Consider the following 19,573-nt stretch of genomic DNA (forward strand, 5'->3'; position numbering starts at 1 on the left):
ATATTCACAAATAGGAAAATAACTGTAATAAAAGTGGATAAATATTAAGTGGTTTAAATAAATTTGAGAAGAGCAAAAATAAAATCCCATAAACTACCATTTTCTTTATTTTCTATAGTAGAAAATAAATAAATCATACCTCTTATTATTCCTATTAAACTAATAATAGATATTAATGTATAAACTAATAACATAACAGCTGAAAGAATTGGGAATAACGACCCTGTCTTAAATTTACAACAACATAAACATATATTAATAAACCAACATAATGGAATAAAAAACCCAGCAATAAAAAGGACTAATGGTAAGTATTTCTCAATATATGATTTCTCAGGTACAAATACTCCACTAGTTGGTATTGGAATATTATTTTGTTGTTCATTAATCATTATTGGTGGTTCATACATTTCAATTTGGTTCGTTGGAAGAGGAGGTAGTGGTTTATCATTTAGTCGGATATAGTTGTTTGATGTCATGAAATGATTTTTTATGATTTTAGTTATTTTATTTCTTTTAGAAATTTTTCTTAATGAAAGAAGAAATATTCACTAACAATTAAATTAAACATTAAAATTGATTATAATAAATAGAATAGTTTATTATAATTACTATTTAATGATATTTTGTTAAATGAAAAAGATTATAATATCATTATTTTGTTTTAATTACTTCTTTTTTTGTTATATTTTATCTTTTATTTGTTATTCTAACTATTAGTTGTTTTTATTCTTTTTATTTAAATTATTTTGTTTATTATTTTGTATTATGTTAATTTATTTTGACTATTTATCTTATTTCTTTTTATAAACCAGTTTATTATCATTAGAATTTCCTCCTATTATTAGTAGAGTCTTTTCTTTCTTCAACCAATGAACATTAATATGAAATATAAACTTGTCTCAGTCATATTGAATTTCTTGTTTAAAAAAGAATTAACAATAAAACTTAAAAATAAAACCATAAAACTATAATAGTTACTTGGTACAATATTGTTGAAGTTGTAAAGGATATACACAGTGAGTATGAATCATTAAGTTACAATGAATACAAGAGAAACAATTTGATTTAATTTTTTGATGACAAATATCGCATAATGTATAATGATTAGTATTACTTATTGTCCAATGGTGGAAGTGTTCAGTCTTATAAAACTTATATGTTTCAGTTAACATATCATCTTTTCTATGATGGATATTACCTGTACTAAATTTTCCAATATTACCATCGTTTGAAATAATCCAAAAATCACATTTTCGCTCTTTTTTAGTTAAAGAATTTGTGATAGATTTTGACGAACTAACTCTTTTTCGTGTTGACTCAATAATGGTATCAGGTGATGATTGTGTATAAGCTAATCGTTTGTCGTTTTGAGTTTTGGTTGTATAACAGTCACTAAATCCCCACATTTCTCCAATACTCAAAATAGTTAGTCCTTTATCATAAAGTACAATCAATGGTAGGTCTTTTGCAAAAACAAATATGGTTCTTGTGAAAAACTCAATTGATGAAATTTTACCACATTTTAATTCTTTTTCATCAACTAATAAATTACCACGATATTTTAATAACACACCATTAATCGTTCCAACGTATAAATATTCTCCAGCACAACAAACAGCAGTTACTGAGTCATTTCTTGGAATTTCTTCATTAGAAACAATTTCAAGTAATGAATTAATTAATATCATTCTATTGATGTCATTTTGTTTACCATAAATACAAAGAGTATCTAAGGAATTTATTTCCATGATAGCAGCATCAATTTCAAGAGGAACAGAATTTAATAATAAGAAACTAGAGTCAAAAACTTTAAGTTCTTTATCAGCTAGTATATAAATTTTATTATATCCACAATATACTTTTTGACATGTCATTGGGACTTCTCGTAATATGCCTGACACATTCATAAAAAAGATTTTATTTGTTGAAACACCAATCAAGCTATCTTTACTAGAACATACTTGAAATACTGGTTGTGATAATTTAAATGATGTTCTAATATCACCTTCGGGTTTTCTAAACTGTACATTCCCTAATCTATCAAATACAACAGCCATAGACCCTAAAGAACTTATAATATGTGCATTTTCAATTTTATGAAAAAGAAGTGGATGTAGTATAAAACTATCAATGAGGCTAAATGACTCAGTGGTTATCGTTTCATAATTTTCAACAAGTGTCTCAAGTACTGGATCCATAGATTTATCTCCAAAATAGCAACTAAATAATTCATAAACTTCTTTTATTTCATTTGAATCTTTTTTTGTTGTATGTTCATTAAGATATAATTTTAAATCGTTAATAACAAGAATAATAAGCTCGGAAATAATTATTGAATCAGTGGCTATACTTTTATCTCTAAGTACTAGACTGATTACCTCTTTTACTTTATCAGGGCTTTTTGCTCTTAGGTCTTTAAAATGATTGATTACTTCTTTTCCAAATAATTTTTTCTTTTTGTCTAATAATTTTATAATACTATTCATGCAATTAACACAATCATTTTCTTTATTTTCACCCTTAAATGGATTACAAGTAAATCCAATTCGAATCATTTCAAGCAAATGCGAAATAAGTCCTACATTTATAGAGATATTTTCTACTTTTCCATTAGTATAACTATTTATAGGACTTAAATTGATTGTTTCTCTTTTTGTTTGAATTGAAGACTTTCTTAAACGCTTTCCTTGTAATAGACTTCCATGGGTATTTGAAGTAAAATTAATATCTCCTTTTCTTACACAGTTGATTTGATTTTTCCATTCTTTTATTTCATTTTCATTTGAGACTATTTTGATGTAACAAGAAGTATTTTCTATACTACTAATTTTCATTTCACATAACTCTGTTTCTTTTCCAATAAAAATGTACTTCTTTATATCAGATAAAACTATTTTATTTGAAGGAAACCATTCCTTAAAAATTATATCTCCATTTTTTTGATTTGAAAAGACAAGCAGACATCCTTCAAAAAGATATAACTGAGACCCTAAGAGACTTTTTCCACATAAGTGAGAAGATTCAATCATAACTTGGCCTCTCTTCTTTAATTCCCAATGATTATTGCAAATAATTTCCATAACTTTTTTTGAAATATTTAAAGAATTTTCTGACGTATTTTCCATCCATTTATTGATAATTTTAATTGTCTCAATAGTATCACATAAAGAACTAATATCATTTGCTAATTTCCAACATTTGTTTGATGTGATCGATCCAGCACTCAAATAAGAATTAAGATTATCACATGACTTCCAAACACAATGAGTAGAAGGGTTAAGTGATTTTTCAATAAAATAATATGAAGAAATCTCTCCTGTAAATGACGAATATTCTTGACTTAATAAACGAAGATATAACGTATGTAAATGGAATAAGGATAATAATGTTTTATCATTAATTTTCATTAAAGTGTTTTGGTTAGTTGTCTTAGAAATATCAGAAGATTGTGAAGAATTAACAATAGTGTTAGAAAATTTAAAATAATGGAGTAAAAATCTAAGTGAGGTTAGGTATTGAAATGAGTTAATACACAAAGGAAGATAAGAAGGATGTGAAATATGATGATGAAAAGTGAATGAAAGATGTAAGAAGAGAAAGACAAATTGAAAAGAGTCTAGAACTTTAGTAGGTAATTTCTTTGAACCTTCCTCAGAGATAGTAAATTCTTCATAACTTGGTTCTTCCTTAATTAGAATAGGAAAGGCATCAATTAGTTCTTGCTCAGACATCTTAGTCTCAGATATTAATTGATTTGAATAATATAACATCTTATCACTTATTTGTTTACCAATTTCATTTAATGTTTCTCTAATTGATAGGACAGAAGTTGTATGAACTGTTCCCAGCATAACTACAGAACTTTCAGTTGATGCCTGTAGTATATTAGTGTTGCAATTTCATTTATATTTTCTAATAAAACAAACTGAACTAAAAGGGGACGTTGTTCCAGAATACAAAGACTTAAGATATATATCTTGTATACTATTTCCTCGAACAAAGTGAAGTTTTTGCATTCTAACTTGGATAATAAAATTAATAAGATCCGTTCTTTACGAAACAGTAAAAAAAAAGATATAATCTTCATCTTTTTCTAAAAAAAAACAAAAAATAGTTTTGTTTTTCATTTTTCTTTGAGCAATAATGTATTGTCAATTTTACCAAACTGGTTTCCACGTCAACTCTTTATAATAACATTATAAACGTTAAATCTTCCAATGCCAAGAGTGATTATATCTTGTTATTTTTGAACTAAAACTTATACTACAAAATTCTTTCTACAAATACTACTTTTTGGGAATTGCCATGTAAGAATACAAAAAGAAGGACAATACAACTAATTAGTAATTAGTTTTTCTTAGTTTTAAATAAAATTCATCATTGAAATAAGTCTTTTTCATTACTCATACCTCAACTAAACTTATAAGTAAAAATCGATTGCTGACGTGGCATCTCGTCATTGATGTGTGACAAAGAGAGAAAGAAAAATAATGAAACTGACTAAATCATCATGGAAATCTCGGAGGATGAGTTACAAACAAGGATGGATAACATTACCCATTCTATTAAAGAAGGGTGTGGTAATCCAATGTGTAATAATACATATTGTAAATCAAACCCTGAACATTGTTCTATTAGTGAAAATGAAATGGGAGACTTTGTAGTTCTTACTGCCATCAATGAATATAAAGAATGCTGTAAGTTTATAACACCAAAACAAATTTATTCAATGACTCCAAATGATGTTTTTCAATTACCTATTGAAGCATATTTAAATGACAGTTCTCTTAAAGCTTCTTTCAGAGATTTTCCAGATAATTGTAATTCTCGTCCTAAGGGTTTTGAGTACATTAATCATCAGTCAATTTTCTTGTTTATGAACTTTTTATTTAATGTGTCTAATCCAGAAACAATCAAAAAAGTCTTTAATTCTATTTCTTTAGTTCAACTAGAACAACGATTATTATTCCTTTGTGTTCCTTATCAAACAAAGTACCACGACGATTATGGATACTTATTTAAATTAATAACTGAAAATCCAATTAATAAAGAAGTTATACATCAATTTCTTTGTCAAATGAGTCCTGAACATTTAAGACAAGTTCATTTTTTGGTTCATTCATTCTTAGATGAAATGTTTAAAAAAGGGTCAGTTCAGAGGAGTAAAAAATATCCGTTTATGATATATGCTCTTCGTTTGTTTAAGATACTTTACGAAATGAATATAGCCAATGAATTTATCGACTATAAGTCTTTTTATGTTTATTCAATAAATATTAAAAGAGAATGGAGTGATGATTTTGACCTGTTTTTTCAAAACAAGTTTGTTTTTGATAAAGCCATATTTAAATAATAAATCAAAAATACTAAACATTGTTAGGGAAGGATTATTATCATATAGTTTCATTATTGAGTTATATACTAGAGTATTAGTAGTACATGAAGAAAATAGGTGTGAACAACAACTTACACTTAGTGGTGCAATACAAAATGATTTTTTTGAGTTATTCAATCCATACCTTGAATTAAGAATTGATAGAGATAACCTTCTTTTATCATCATTAAATTCTCTTGTTAATAAACGACCAATTGATTTGAAAAAAGAATTAAAAATAAAATTCATTGGAGAAGTTGGAGTTGATCAAGGAGGAGTATCAAAAGAGTGGTTTAGTTTAATTGTGAAAGAATTATTTAAGGTAGACTTTGGAATGTTCACATACAATAATAAAACAAGACAATTTTGGTTTTGTAGTTTTGCAGATGATTTACAAGATTTTAAATTAATTGGAATAGTATTAGGATTGGCAATTTATAACAACATCATTCTTGATATTTCATTTCCATCTATTTTATATAAGAAATTACTTGATATTCCATTAACATTTGATGATTATAATATTCTTGATCCCGAGGTCTATAATAGTCTTATACAATTAAAAGAAATGAGTAAAGTTGATGATGTTTCTTCATTACAATTAACATTTGAAGCAGTTCAAAATTATTTTGATGAAAACAGAAGTTATGAATTAATTCCAGGTGGAAGAGACATTATTGTTACAAATGAAAATTTACAACTCTATCTTGATCGTTATGCTGATTTTTATTGTACATCATCGGTTCAAAAACAATTTGATGCATTTAAACAAGGATTTAGACAAGTTGTTTCATCACCATTATTATTAGTTTGTTATTATTTATTTTAAATTGTAATTTATGATGAATCATTATATGTCTTCCTATTTCTTTTGATTTGTACTATTGAGGGTATGTGGTTATTACCAATGATATTTATTTTATAGTCAATGAGACCAGAAGAACTCGAATTAGTTATTTGCGGTACTAAGGAATATGACTTTGATGCATTAGAAAGAAATGCAAAATATAAAGACTATAATCCAAACTCTCCTCAAATCAAATACTTCTGGGAAATTGCTAAATCTTTGACTTTAGAACAAAAGAAAAAACTCTTAATATTTGTTACTTCAAATGATCGTGTTCCTGTTGGTGGATTAGGTAATCTCATCTTCTTCATTGATCGTTATGGTGATCCAGAAAAATTCCCAACAGCATCTACTTGTTTTAATGCACTTCATCTTCCACCATACAAAAACAAGGAAATAATGAAAGAAAAATTATTGTTTGCAATTGAAAATGCAGTTGGGTTTGGACTTGCTTAAATTGATAAAACAATAATAACCTATATTTCTAATTCATTTTTTTTAAAAAAACACTGTTCAATTTATCTAATACTTTTGTGCATTGACTTTACCTCTTCTTTTAATACCATGTTTTCTTGTTTAAGGAGTTCTATTTGTTCTTTTAATTCTTGATTTTTTCTTCTTAATTCAGCGTCTTTTATTTGAACTTGAATAATTTCATTTTGTGTGTTTATTGTTAGTGCACTGTTTTTGATTTCTATCCTCATTTCATTAACATCACTGATTTGTTTGTTGTATTTTCTTTGGATCTCTTTCTTTTCTGTATCTGATTGTGCCACATTTATTTTTTCTTCAAAGAGTTGATGTTCCATATCTTTGAGTCTTAAAACCAATTCGTTATTTCTTGTTGCAACTTTATTCGTTGATGTTATAATAGACTCTATCACAGCGTTGATATCATCTATCCAATGTATCATATCATTGATTGTGTCTTGTGCAAATCTTATTACAACATCAGTTCTCTGCTTTGTTTCATCCATTCTATCTAAAACTCCTTCAACATCTTTTATTTTCTCTCCCAGTCTTTTAGTTGGATTATCTACATATTCATCATAATTATAGTTTTTCATATACTCTGCTACCTTTCTTTGTATCCTCTTTACTTTTTGGTCAACACTTAGTTCCTGTTCAAGGAAGTGAGCAAGCACATCAGATTGAGTCTTATCCATGTAATGATGGTTTATTTTCAATTTTTATTATATAGTTTTATAGTAGTAAATTATAGCAAATTTACTATATTTATTACTATACACTTTATTTGGAAATTAAAAAAAAACAAATACATAATTTATAGTTTAAATGATAGTTGTTGGATGGTTTATGAGTATTATCATAACATTAACATTGACAGTCATTCTTCTTGCTTTTTTGGGTATAGCTTCACATAGAATAAATGACGAAAATAAAATAGCAATAATAAGAATGATCATTGGAATAGGATATTGTGTATTTGTCACTATTATTCTTGATGTCCCTCTTAACTTTAATATTCCTGTTTTATCAACGTTATTTCATCTAACCCAAATCGTCATTCTTTTTATTGGATTTATATATTGTGTTTATCAACAAACTGATCAAATATATTGTCCTAATTCACTTTTCATCATACGGGCACTTGTTGTTGCACCAATAATTGAAGAAACATTATTTAGAGGAGTGTTTATACCATACCTGTTGACAAACGGATGCACATCAATATTTACATTTATCTATTGTTCAATGCTTTTTGGACTTGCACACATCAACCACCTAATAACAGAAGATGTTATTGATAAAGCTGCTATCATCAATACAATGATACAAGTAGGATTTACTACATTATTTGGAATGTATTCGTCATATGTTTTCTTCAGTACAAAATCTGTAATTTCATGCATTTTATGCCATGCAGTTGCAAATTACTTAGGATTTCCTGATTTTACAACAATGTCAGATAAAAGTTTGTATATTTTATTTTAATTGATTGAATTATAATTTATAAGTAGAAACTGCAATTATTTATATAATTGGAATAACGTTATTTATTGGATCATTTTTCATTCATGGCATTCTCTTTTAATTAAATTATTGGGGACAATTTTTCATTTTGTTTATTAAATAACAATATCATTTAATTAAATTATAAATATTATTTTGTATGATAAGAATAAAATGATTCGTGTTATTTAAAAAAAAGTATTGAAATGGATAATTTAACAAAGAAAATGTCAAATCCTTCTGAGTTTGTTGAAATGTTTATTCATATAATTTGGTTCAAAGTAGAATATAAATATAAATGAATGACTATGAAACATGAATTACCTAATCAGAAATAACAATATAAATAAAACAAATAGAAAGCAAACAAATAATCTAACAGAAACTAAGAAATAAAAGAAATAAAAAAAACAAGAAATTAAAAGTATGACATTGATATAGATGAAAAGATAAAGAATTTTGATATTCATCATACTTTGACGAATATATAATAGAAAGAATAAATATAAATATAATATAAATAAAAGGAACAAACAAGTATTTGAATCAGAAAATAAATAAGAATGGAATAAAAATATAATCAAATATTTAATTTTCTCAATAAAATATAAGAAATTGATAGAATATAAGATATATTAATTCTAAAAAAGTAGTATAGTAATAATGTTACTACTCATTTTCATTAAAACTAAACTAAGTAATTATAGATAATAAAAATATATTTGTTTCTATAATACGCCATATCTTTATTTAACGCTTAAACATTGGCTAAATTAAATTTTAAAAAAATAGTCAAATTTTAATACTTCTTTTATACAGATTGAATGAAATGAAATATCAAATCCTTCTTGGAAAAGATATTTCAAACAATCCATACTAATACAAATTATATGTAATAAAACTCTTATTCATAAAGATTTATTTTAAATACATAATATTAAACAACATTAACCTGATTCATTGTTTTCTTAAGCTCTATTTTATTTTTAATAAATTTTTGAATCAAACGTTTTTTATTCATAAGTGAATATAATTCTTATTTCTATAATAAGTTTTAAAGGTAAATAAATGATATTTCTCAAAGAATTTTATTGAATATAATAATGAACCTTTTTTACGTCTAAATAAAAATATTTGATTTTATATCAAAACTAGACAATCAAAAAAATATATAATTTATGACACTAACTATACTTGAAAAAAAACTTAAGACTCTTAATGATATTCTTAATTCAAATAGTTATTCTAATATAAACCTGTCATAAAAATCTTGAATAATAAAATATTTATAAACAAAATCCCATAACAATACTAAGTAATGAAACTATTTGATAGTCTAGACAAGGACAGCAAAAGGAAAATATTCCATTATAAAGTCTTTTGTTTTTTTAAGGAATTGTTATATAAAAATAGCTTTATATGAAAATATAATTTAATATACTAACAAAAAACGTACATTATATCAAATTATAGTCATCAAAAAAAAATAAGTTATAGAAACAAAGAATCTTATTGTAAGTTTTCATTGAAGACACTCTCTAAAAATAATTTACATAGAACGAAAAAATAACTACAAAATTGGAAAAGAAGATAAAAAAGAAATAGATTTTATAAAAGAGAGAAGAGTCTAGAAAAGTAACTTATAAATTTTATAATGGTAATAATATTTTAATAATATTAGACATTATTTTTCCTTTAAAAAAGGTAGTTTTAATTATATCTCTTTTGAAAAAAAAAACTAAGAGATAAAGAATGAAGAAAGACATTTAGTGTCACAGTTGAGACGTTTCATTTTATAAAAGTATTAAAGGATTAAAATAAGTCACAAAAATGTTAAACCCTTTTCCAAAAATAATATAAAAGAGTATTAAAAATGAAAATAATAGAATAGAAGAACTAAATAATAAGTCAAAATAGTGAAATTAACGTAAAAGAAAGTGAAATGAGTTTCAATGGATCATTCAATAAACATTACATTCCAGTGTATCCGCCACATATAAAAAAAGAAGGGGGAAATAAAAAAATAAAAAGAAAAAATGGAACGAATGAAATTCAAAAATCACAATTAGTTTTGAGAGATTTTTTAAATTATATTACAAGTGAACAAGCTATTTTTATAGGATTATTATCTTTAGAAGCAAAAGTTATTATTGGAAAACCATTAAAAAGGAGTTCAGTTACTCGACAATATTTAAGAGTAATAAGTATTGAATTTGATGATGGAAGGGTTATAGAATGTGAAAATGAAGTTGAAGCAAAATGTATAGAAAAAAAGAAAAATGACATTAAAAATGGAGTAAGTGAAAAAACAGCAATAAGAAGATTTAAAACAAATAAAAGAACTGAATCAACAAATATATTAATTAGTTTTTTAAAAAAAATGGGATATAATTTTCAGTCTCGATTAACAGAAGGAAAGAAAGATACATCTAAATTAGAAACCGTATATAAAATATGTAAAAATAATATAGAATTAATGGATTCAAATCAAATTGATCAAATTGGTGAACAAATTAATAAATTTTTATTCAATTTAGTATCTAGTGTAGTTGATCCTGTAGTTATATCAAATAATGAACAAATTAAAAAGCTTTTACTCCCTGTAATTAAAAAAGATTGAATATTGATAAATTTATTATTCATTCAACTTTTATTCTTCATTTCTCTTTTCATTTTCATTCAGTTGATTAGAACTCATTTTTCATTTTAATATGTTTAAAAGATCTAAAAGCAAAATTGAACCTTTTAAATCATTTAAAATACAACATGAAATTGAATGTATGGCATTTTCACCAACTACTAATTCAATTATAATTGGAACTACAACTGGTAAATTATTAGTTTTTAACTCAATTGATTATTCAAAACAAAAAGAAATTCAAGTCTCTGGATTTCCTACTGGAGCATTAGCAAAACAAAGAATTATTGGAATACTCAAATCAAAAGATAAAATGGAAGAAGTTAAAGAAGTAATGGAAATGGGTAATTCAACTGAATTTCCAATGGGAGATGCATTAAAAAAATATGACATTGGAGTTGATGAAATTGCTTCTTCTGGTGGAATTAAATGTGTTAGTGTTGTACATGATTTAAAAGTTGCAGTTGGATTTAATTCTACTCTTGGACTAATTGACTTATCTACATGTGGTGAAGTAGTAATTATTGAAGAAACAACATTAGGTCATTCAGGAATGGTACGTCATATTGATGTTTTTAATAACAAAATCATTTCATTAGCTAATGATCGTAATATTTGCATTTGGGCTAGTGATGGTAAACTTTTAAAAACACTCCCAAGAACAGATGAAGATGAATATTATAATACATCATTACTTACAACTCAAGGTGATTTATTAGTTTCTGGAAGTAGACAATCAAAATATATGAATGAAAAAGGAGATATAACTCAAGTCTTTGAAGTAAGTGCATACACTATTCCAAATGATCCAACAAATGCAAAATTTATTAAATACTTTCATCATAATAGAACATCACCACATCATAATGTTATAGTTTCTATTCAATTATTAGAAAATGGAAAAATTATAACAGGAAGTCAAGATGGTGTATTTGCAATTTGGGAAGAAACCGAATATCGTTGTTTATTTATCAAAATTAATTCAAGCCAAATAGAATATACTAAACTAAAACAAAATTGTCCTGTTCATTGTGCTGTTTATTGTGATAAATTATTAATTGTTTCTATGAGAGATTATATAGCAGCATTTGACACAAGTTATCGTGAAGTTACTCCTCAAAGAAAACCTAGTGAAGAAAAGTCAATGATGCCATTTGGAAGATATAAACGAGATATTACTGATATCTTCTCAGTTATGAAAAGTGAAAAAAAATATTGGCTTTATCTTGTTGTGTCAGAAGCTGGAGAAATTAACGTTGTTACTTTTGATCCAAATAATAAACCTGCATTTACTAAAACTCAAACTTTTACTTCAGATGGAAAAATTACTTCCTCTATAAGAACTCAAAAATCTTTATTAATGGGTTTTTCAAGAGGTACAGTAATGGAAATTATGTTCTAAATTTTTATTCTTTTCTTATGTTTTTTTTCACTTTCTGACTTTTTTTTATTCTTATCTAAATTTAGATACTCATGACGAACAAAAAAATAATTTTTAAGAAATAATTGATAAATTTAATCTTATTCTTATTTAGAAGATCAGCAGAAGAAAAAAATCGATCTTCACCAAACCCATATATTCAGTATGATTTTGGAGTTTTAGTATTAAATTAATAAAAAAAACTATAGCTTTAAATATGAAAAGAAGAAAAAATGCCTATTTGAGTTAAAAATAACTCAGATGCATGACAAAAAGAAAAGGAAGACAAAAAGAGACAATAAAAGTGGGACTATAAATCTCAAAATCAATTTTATTCGTTTCAATAGAAATGAAATTCTTTAGTGGATTACCTACCTTAACAAATCAAGATAAGTTTAATATTGCTCAAATTGCAATTATTTTACCTATAGTCCTTCTTTGTATTCCAACATCTTTCAATAGAAGAAAAGAACTTAAGAGTGATCTTATACCGAATCCACTTATTCTTCTATGGTCTTTTATTCCATTTGTATTAATCTATGCCTTAAGAGTTCTTTGTATTGAACATATATTTCCTAAATTAGGTGATAAGTTCATATTTTATAAGTTTTATTGGGAACCAGGAGTTAGAGAGTTTAGAGTCAAACGATTTGCACTTGTTTTATTCAAAGCTATTTACTTTTGGATTAGTGCTCCATTAGGAATTTTATTATTTAGATATGAAGATTGGATGCCTAGTGCATTATTTGGGAAAGGAAAACAAGACCTTGAGTTATTATGGGAAAATTACCCTTACCAAGAACAATCTCCAATGCTTAATGTATATTATTGTTGGGCACTTGGATATCATTTTCATTCTCTTGTTTTCCATATGCAAAGTGAGAAAAGAAATGATTATTTTGAAAATTTATTGCACCATGTTGCTACAGTGTTTTTAATTATATTTAGTTTCTGTAATAATTGTGGAAGAATTGGTGTTTTAGTATTAATTCTTCATGACATTGTTGATGCAATTATGTATATGAGTAAAAGTGTTAATGACATGCCAAATCAAGTTCCTGTATATTGTGGATTTGCTTTTATTGCAATTTCATTTTTCCAATTTAGAATATTTACACTTGGTTATCATATCATTCCTGCTGCTATTAATGCTAAAAATTATATTCCTGATGGAATTCCTGGTTCATATATTGTATTTTATTTGTTAGTTGGGTTATTATGTGTATTATGGGTATTGCATGCTTATTGGTTCTATTTAATTATTCAAATTATTGTTGTTGCAATAAAAAATAAGGGTCGATTAAAAGATCCTCATGCTTTAGGATAAATTGGTTTTTCTAGACTTAGAATGGAAAATTTTTTGTAATTCAAGTTTTTTATTTATATAAAATGTGTTATATTTTTATTTGTTTTATAATACATAATAAATAATTGATTGATATTATTTAATTAGGAAAAAAGTTTATATGATGGTATTTTTAATTATATTATAAATAAATATTATATAATTTGTGAAGTTAATAAGTAATAAGAGGAGATAGAAATGTTTAATAATAAACTCACTCATCCTTAAATTATACCACAATTATATTAATATATTATTTGGTTATTCATACGTAACTTTCATTAATTGTTATTATTTTATTAAGAATATTTTTTCTATAACTTTTGAATTATCAATTTTCTTAGTTATAAAAAGGAATATGAATAAAGATTTATGGAATTTTTTTTATTCATTTTAAATAAAGTTTGAATTAATTGTCTCAAAACTTTAAATCAGATAGGAGCATTTATTGTTCATGAAACTAATGGAACAAACATCAATATATTCTTTTATTAAATCAAAAAATTTAAAAACGGAATTTTCATCTACTTTTGGTACATTGGCTGAAAGAAGAAGACCACAAAAAATTGAGGATGTAGTTGGACAATTAAAAGTTAGAGACGATATTATTCATCAAGTTACAGTTTTAGGAAGGGTTGATTCAATGATTTTCTTTGGACCACCTGGGTGTGGGAAAACAACATTCTGTAAATTGATTAAAAGGCATTTTGAAAAGTCATTTATTGAATTAGATGGAAATTCAATTAATACAAATATCGTTAAAGACTTTAAAAAAGGTATTATTAAAAAAAACAAAGAAACAACACACTCTCAAACTATTATTTTTATTGATGAAATTCATTGTATTAGTTCAACTGTACAAAACTTTCTTATTGATTTAATTAAAGAAAAAACAATATGTTTAATTGGAACAACAACCCAAGTCCCATCTTTTTGTCTTTCAAAAGAATTACTTCTCTTTATGAGGGTTATTGTGTTGGAGCGATTGAATGAAGTATCAGTGAAGGAAATTATTAAAAGGGCAATAAATGCTGAATATTCAAAGTACATAGTTAGTGATGAAGTAATTGATAAGATTGTTGAGTCAAGCGATGGAGATGGAAGAATGGCTTTAAATAATTTAGAAAAATTGATTCAATGTGCTGAATTGGAAAAAGTAAATGAAGTTAGTATAAAATTTGTTCATGAAGTAATTGGGAAAAGAGCTCTTAATTATGATAAACGAGGAGATGAACATTATAATTTAATAAGTGCATTTCAGAAAAGTATTAGAGGAAGTGATGAAGATGCTTCAGTTTATTGGTTAGAGCGTATGATTCTTTCAGGTGAAAAACTCAGTTATATTACTCGGAGGATGTTAAGAATAGCAAGTGAAGATATTGGAATGGCAGATACTAGTGCAACAACAGTCATATCAAATGTTGCGTATGCTGTTGATGTCTTAGGATATCCTGATTGTAAATGTTGTTTACTTGAAGGTGTTTTATATTTAGCAAGAGCAAGAAAGTCAAATTTCTTAGATGTATTAGACTCATTAGGAAGATCATTGAAGAAACAACAATACTCTGTTCCATTGGAAGTTTCTTTGATGAGTAAACACTGTCTTTTTAAACCAAAGAAGTTTTCTACTAAGGACAATGTTCTTCGACCAAAACCTATTATGAAAGAAAAGCAAATGATATATTCTCGATTTGTAAGACCTTTGGACTATAAAAACATCCTTCCAACACAACCACAACACTAAATTAATTTATATTCTTCTTTTTTAGTAACATAATATTGATGAAAGATTCAGACGAAAAAATTTTCAATTATTTATGACAATATTAAAATAAATTTTTTTAAAATTATATTTCCAACAACATATAATTTCTTTCATAGCTTCTTTGAGTAATATTAGAAAGGTGTTAAAAATAAATAGTAAAGAAATTGTGTTTAATAAGAAAATTTATTAACGAAAAAATAATTCAACAACTTTATTATTTATTATTATAAGGTTGAAAAATATAAAATTCTATATAAAATAAGTTAGGTTGTAAAGTATAAATTTCATTCTAAAGCACTTTTGGGAAGAATAAGAAAAGAATCTTTTGAAATTTTATTTTTATTATATTTTTCCATTAAAAATTTTAAAATTCTTTTTTCATAAAATCCATTAAAACAGTTTTTCTAACTCTTTTTAATAATAAAAGTGGAGTTATTCAATATTCTAAAACAGAAGATATAAAAATACTCACAAAATCAGAGAAATCTAAAAAATAAGATGAAAATAAATAATGACAATACCTAAAATAGTTAGCATCATTATATTAATTATTCCTACTGTACTTTCGAATGGAATAAAATATTGTGAAGCAACAGGATCAGAGTCAGATCAATTTTGGTATATCAATTATTTAAATACTTTTGAAATAATTTTAGGGATTGTTATATTAGTATTTACTATAATATCAGTTCTTCCACAAGCTATCAAAATTATTAGAAGAAAAAATGGAGAAGGATTATCTCCAACTTATCTTTTACTTATGACTTGTAATCAAGTTTTTGCAGGAGTAAATTCTACTATTCTTAATTATCCTACAATGGCAAGCTGTCCTTATATTGGTGCTAGAAAATGTTTGCCACCTTTATTATCATATTTTCAAATGATGTCATTAGTAGTTTTAGAATTTATTATCTTTGCTCTTTATTTAATATTCTTTAAAACAAAAAAAGATAAAATTTATATCAGAGCAATAATATTCTTTTTATTATCTGTAACATTTTTAATTATATCTATATTATTTGTTTTTATTAGTATATATTGGATAGGTGAATGCAATCCATTTACTGATTGGTTTGCTTATGTATTTGGAATTTGTTCTTCTATTGTAACTTTTGTTGAATATTTACCGCAGATATGGAGAACTTTTAGAACAAAAAATTGTGGTTCATTATCATTAACTGCCAATTCAATTCAAACACTTGGATGTTTTGTTATTGTGTGTTATATGTTTTTTTCAACACAACAACATATAACAACATTAGCAACATATATTGTTTCATTTATTCAACATACTGTTTTAGTTGTTTTACAAATAAAATATGATTATATTGATAAATATTGTTGTAAGAAGAAAGGTTCTGGTTATAATGATTTTAATGTAGAAGAAATGAAAGAAAACAAAGAGACAGGTTCAACACGCAAAAATGAATTATACCATCAATTAATTAGTCAAAATAAAGAAAAAGAAATTGTAATTGAACCAGTAAAAGAAGGTATTAATGAAATTTGTAATGAAATAGAAATAGAGGATGAACAAATTAAAAACAGAAATAGCGATGAAACAGAAAATGAATTGGAACAAGCTGTAATGGTTGATAGTTAATTAATACATCTCATAGTTTTTACTTTTTGTATTTCTTTTTTTTTGTATTTTTTATTAAAAAACTTATAATTTATCAAACAATGGCACGAAGTCAAGAAAAAGCTCATTCTATGCTTAATAGATGGAAATTAATGCAAAATGATCAGGAAATAGGAAATCTTCAAATTAAACCTAAACATCCAGATCAATGTAAAACAATACAAGCAGCAAAATATTGGAGACAAATGATTATTAAAGAAATGGGACAAAAAGTAAGTGAAATTCAAAATGGTACTTTAGGAGAAAATGCTGTTCGAGCATTAAATAATGAGATAAATAATTTAAATAAAGAAAGAATACAGTATGAGCGTAAAATAAAACAATTAGGTGGTGTTTCTTTTGTTTGTTATTTATAAATATATTCTTCTACACATAGTTTCTCATTATGTTAGGGAAAAAAAACAAAAGAATCTGATGAGTTTACTTTCTTTGGTGCTGCTCAATATTTACCTGAAGCAAAAGAATTACAAAAAAGAAATAATAGAAAATTAATGTCAAAACAAGACATACAATTATTAGGGGAAGAGTATTATGGAATGGATGACTATGAAACTACTGATTTATTAGAAGAAGAGCTTTCAATACAAAATGAATTAAAACAAACTTTACAAAGTAATCAATAATGAAAATCAATTAGACTCAAATATTTCTTTATATTCTTCAAGTTTTTTAATAGACGTTAATGCCTCATAGATTTTATCACCTAACTGGTTAGTTCTTCTTATCCTTTTTTGTTAATAAGAGTTAACAAACTAAAGTCACATTGTTCACAGGATAATAGATCAAGGCTGTTTTCTCCTTTTACTAGTCCAGTAATATCAAATAATGTTTCACTGTCACAACTTGGAATACATATATTTTCTTGTGTAATTGTTATTTCAACCCCATTAACATTCATTCCAATTTCACCTGGCTCTCCTTGAGATGCTTGTACTTTACCAAATACACGTACGACTTTATCAAAGTAATTTCCAAAATCTTGTACATCAACAATAGGAATTGGTTCTGTTTCCATAGTGTTTTCTTCGTTTATAAAAATCCTAGTTCTTCTTTAATTTTCATCTTTTTCTTTAAATTGAGGAAATTGTCAATTTTTCTTATTTTATTTTTTTCACTTTATATTATTTGTTCTTAAAAAGACTCTTGTCATAATATAAAATCTCCAAAATTTAGTCATTGATATGACATATAAGAAATAACTCTATATGATAAAACAAAGAACTTAATGGTTGTATTTAGTATTAGCATTGTAATAGTAATTTCGATATAATATTATTTTTCATAAATACAACTATAATGCAAATAGAATATTTAACTACAACAGTAAGAAATAAGTCAACATAATCCATGAAAAAATATAAATAAATGTGCTAATAAAAATAAACGATAAAACTAAAACACTAGAAGAAGATGTAGTTGGAAAGAATGGATTACCAAAACAAGGTAGTGAATTAGAAAATAATAGAGGTGGAGAGTATTAGAGAAGAATGAGATACACCTCAGCAAGAAAGGGTTCAAGAAGAAACAGATAATAGAATGGTATTCTCGATTCAGGAAATTAGAGAAACTAAGAATATGATCGGAATAAGTTGAGAATATAATAAGAGAAGGCATTGACTAAAAGAATAATCAAAAAGAAGAAAATTATAAATGAATATATGTAAATATATTTCTTTGCTAATTTTCATGCATTTGATAAAACAAATGATTATTAAAGAAATAATAATAAAAGAAAGTAAAGAAAAAATAAGATAAAGATAAGAAATGAGAAGAATAAAAGAAATACAATAATAAATACAATAACAAAAAGAATAAAACATAATAATTTTAATTTTAAATAACGATAAAATCTACAATGAATAATAATATGAATAATTAATGAAATAAAAATATAAAGTACTTAAATCTATAAAAAACATAAGAAATAAATGAAACTGAAAGATAAAATATTTGAGGCAATATTTCTGTTAAAGTATTTTCTAGTATTAGCTAAAGAAATAAGTGGCAAAAAAGAAGAAAGCAATTAGTCCAAGAAAACAAACAGATAATTACATTTCTAGTTTATTAGAAAAATCAGCTATACAAGATGAATAATCCAAAAACATAGAATTACTACTTGCCATAGAATTTATTAAACGTTGATTAAATTCTTTGTGTTGCCAACATCTCATATGAATAGTAATATGAGAAACATCTTTATTTTCTCTTAAGTCACAACATTGGAATTATTCAAATAAATATATTGGATATGTTTTGAGTTTATTATACCCGAACAGTGGAAGAGAAGCGTTTATAAATTGGTCTTTATAAAATTTAAAGAATGGGTTGATTTGTCTAACGTAAGTCTTTTGTTTGCCAATACAGAACCAACAACTTTTAATTTTGTTTCATGGCTAAGATGAGTTACTAGAGTGATAAGAGGTATAAACACTAACCAGACAATAGAATTAGTAAAGATTACTTTTTGAAAATAATGAACTAACAGATGTTAAAGTTTTAATTATTTCAATTTGTAATTTTACTAAGTAAGAGTTAATCATCTTTTGAATAAATTGCACACAACTA

General features: G+C 25.2%; 12 protein-coding genes across 12 annotated transcripts; 8 read left to right on the top strand and 4 right to left on the bottom strand.

Moving 5' to 3' along the window:
- Positions 1-53: 53 nt before the first annotated feature.
- On the bottom strand, positions 54-479 carry EHI_187160 (uncharacterized protein; the record flags this gene model as incomplete). Its single annotated transcript, XM_651378.1, has 1 exon — positions 54-479. The coding sequence occupies one exon, from the start codon at positions 477-479 to the stop codon at positions 54-56; it is 426 nt and encodes a 141-aa protein (XP_656470.1).
- Positions 480-977: 498 nt separating this feature from the next.
- Positions 978-3,854, bottom strand: EHI_187170 (uncharacterized protein; the record flags this gene model as incomplete). Its single annotated transcript, XM_651377.1, has 1 exon — positions 978-3,854. One exon carries the CDS (start codon positions 3,852-3,854, stop codon positions 978-980), a length of 2,877 nt encoding a protein of 958 aa, XP_656469.1.
- A 692-nt stretch (positions 3,855-4,546) lies between these two features.
- Positions 4,547-6,680, top strand: EHI_187180 (ubiquitin-protein ligase, putative; the record flags this gene model as incomplete). Its single annotated transcript, XM_651376.2, has 3 exons — positions 4,547-5,325; positions 5,384-6,185; positions 6,303-6,680. The coding sequence occupies 3 exons, from the start codon at positions 4,547-4,549 to the stop codon at positions 6,678-6,680; spliced, it is 1,959 nt and encodes a 652-aa protein (XP_656468.2).
- Positions 6,681-6,742: 62 nt separating this feature from the next.
- On the bottom strand, positions 6,743-7,390 carry EHI_187190 (uncharacterized protein; the record flags this gene model as incomplete). The annotated part of the gene is made up of 1 exon (XM_651375.1): positions 6,743-7,390. One exon carries the CDS (start codon positions 7,388-7,390, stop codon positions 6,743-6,745), a length of 648 nt encoding a protein of 215 aa, XP_656467.1.
- A 130-nt stretch (positions 7,391-7,520) lies between these two features.
- EHI_187200 (CAAX prenyl protease family) lies at positions 7,521-8,280 on the top strand (the record flags this gene model as incomplete). Its single annotated transcript, XM_651374.2, has 2 exons — positions 7,521-8,160; positions 8,207-8,280. The coding sequence occupies 2 exons, from the start codon at positions 7,521-7,523 to the stop codon at positions 8,278-8,280; spliced, it is 714 nt and encodes a 237-aa protein (XP_656466.2).
- A 1,860-nt stretch (positions 8,281-10,140) lies between these two features.
- On the top strand, positions 10,141-10,818 carry EHI_187210 (uncharacterized protein; the record flags this gene model as incomplete). Its single annotated transcript, XM_651373.1, has 1 exon — positions 10,141-10,818. The coding sequence occupies one exon, from the start codon at positions 10,141-10,143 to the stop codon at positions 10,816-10,818; it is 678 nt and encodes a 225-aa protein (XP_656465.1).
- A 91-nt stretch (positions 10,819-10,909) lies between these two features.
- On the top strand, positions 10,910-12,238 carry EHI_187220 (WD domain containing protein; the record flags this gene model as incomplete). The annotated part of the gene is made up of 1 exon (XM_651372.1): positions 10,910-12,238. One exon carries the CDS (start codon positions 10,910-10,912, stop codon positions 12,236-12,238), a length of 1,329 nt encoding a protein of 442 aa, XP_656464.1.
- Positions 12,239-12,605: 367 nt separating this feature from the next.
- Positions 12,606-13,583, top strand: EHI_187230 (longevity-assurance family protein; the record flags this gene model as incomplete). The annotated part of the gene is made up of 1 exon (XM_651371.1): positions 12,606-13,583. The coding sequence occupies one exon, from the start codon at positions 12,606-12,608 to the stop codon at positions 13,581-13,583; it is 978 nt and encodes a 325-aa protein (XP_656463.1).
- A 472-nt stretch (positions 13,584-14,055) lies between these two features.
- Positions 14,056-15,345, top strand: EHI_187240 (AAA family ATPase, putative; the record flags this gene model as incomplete). Its single annotated transcript, XM_651370.1, has 1 exon — positions 14,056-15,345. One exon carries the CDS (start codon positions 14,056-14,058, stop codon positions 15,343-15,345), a length of 1,290 nt encoding a protein of 429 aa, XP_656462.1.
- Positions 15,346-15,877: 532 nt separating this feature from the next.
- EHI_187250 (PQ loop repeat protein) lies at positions 15,878-16,969 on the top strand (the record flags this gene model as incomplete). Its single annotated transcript, XM_651369.1, has 1 exon — positions 15,878-16,969. The coding sequence occupies one exon, from the start codon at positions 15,878-15,880 to the stop codon at positions 16,967-16,969; it is 1,092 nt and encodes a 363-aa protein (XP_656461.1).
- Positions 16,970-17,049: 80 nt separating this feature from the next.
- Positions 17,050-17,631, top strand: EHI_187260 (cell cycle control protein cwf12, putative; the record flags this gene model as incomplete). The annotated part of the gene is made up of 2 exons (XM_651368.1): positions 17,050-17,349; positions 17,401-17,631. 2 exons carry the CDS (start codon positions 17,050-17,052, stop codon positions 17,629-17,631), a joined length of 531 nt encoding a protein of 176 aa, XP_656460.1.
- Positions 17,632-17,637: 6 nt separating this feature from the next.
- Positions 17,638-18,023, bottom strand: EHI_187270 (uncharacterized protein; the record flags this gene model as incomplete). Its single annotated transcript, XM_651367.2, has 2 exons — positions 17,638-17,711; positions 17,762-18,023. 2 exons carry the CDS (start codon positions 18,021-18,023, stop codon positions 17,638-17,640), a joined length of 336 nt encoding a protein of 111 aa, XP_656459.2.
- Positions 18,024-19,573: the final 1,550 nt, after the last annotated feature.

Source organism: Entamoeba histolytica, genomic scaffold (assembly GCF_000208925.1).
Source record: "Entamoeba histolytica HM-1:IMSS scf_1104750519125 genomic scaffold, whole genome shotgun sequence".
Lineage (NCBI taxonomy): Eukaryota > Evosea > Mastigamoebida > Endamoebidae > Entamoeba > Entamoeba histolytica.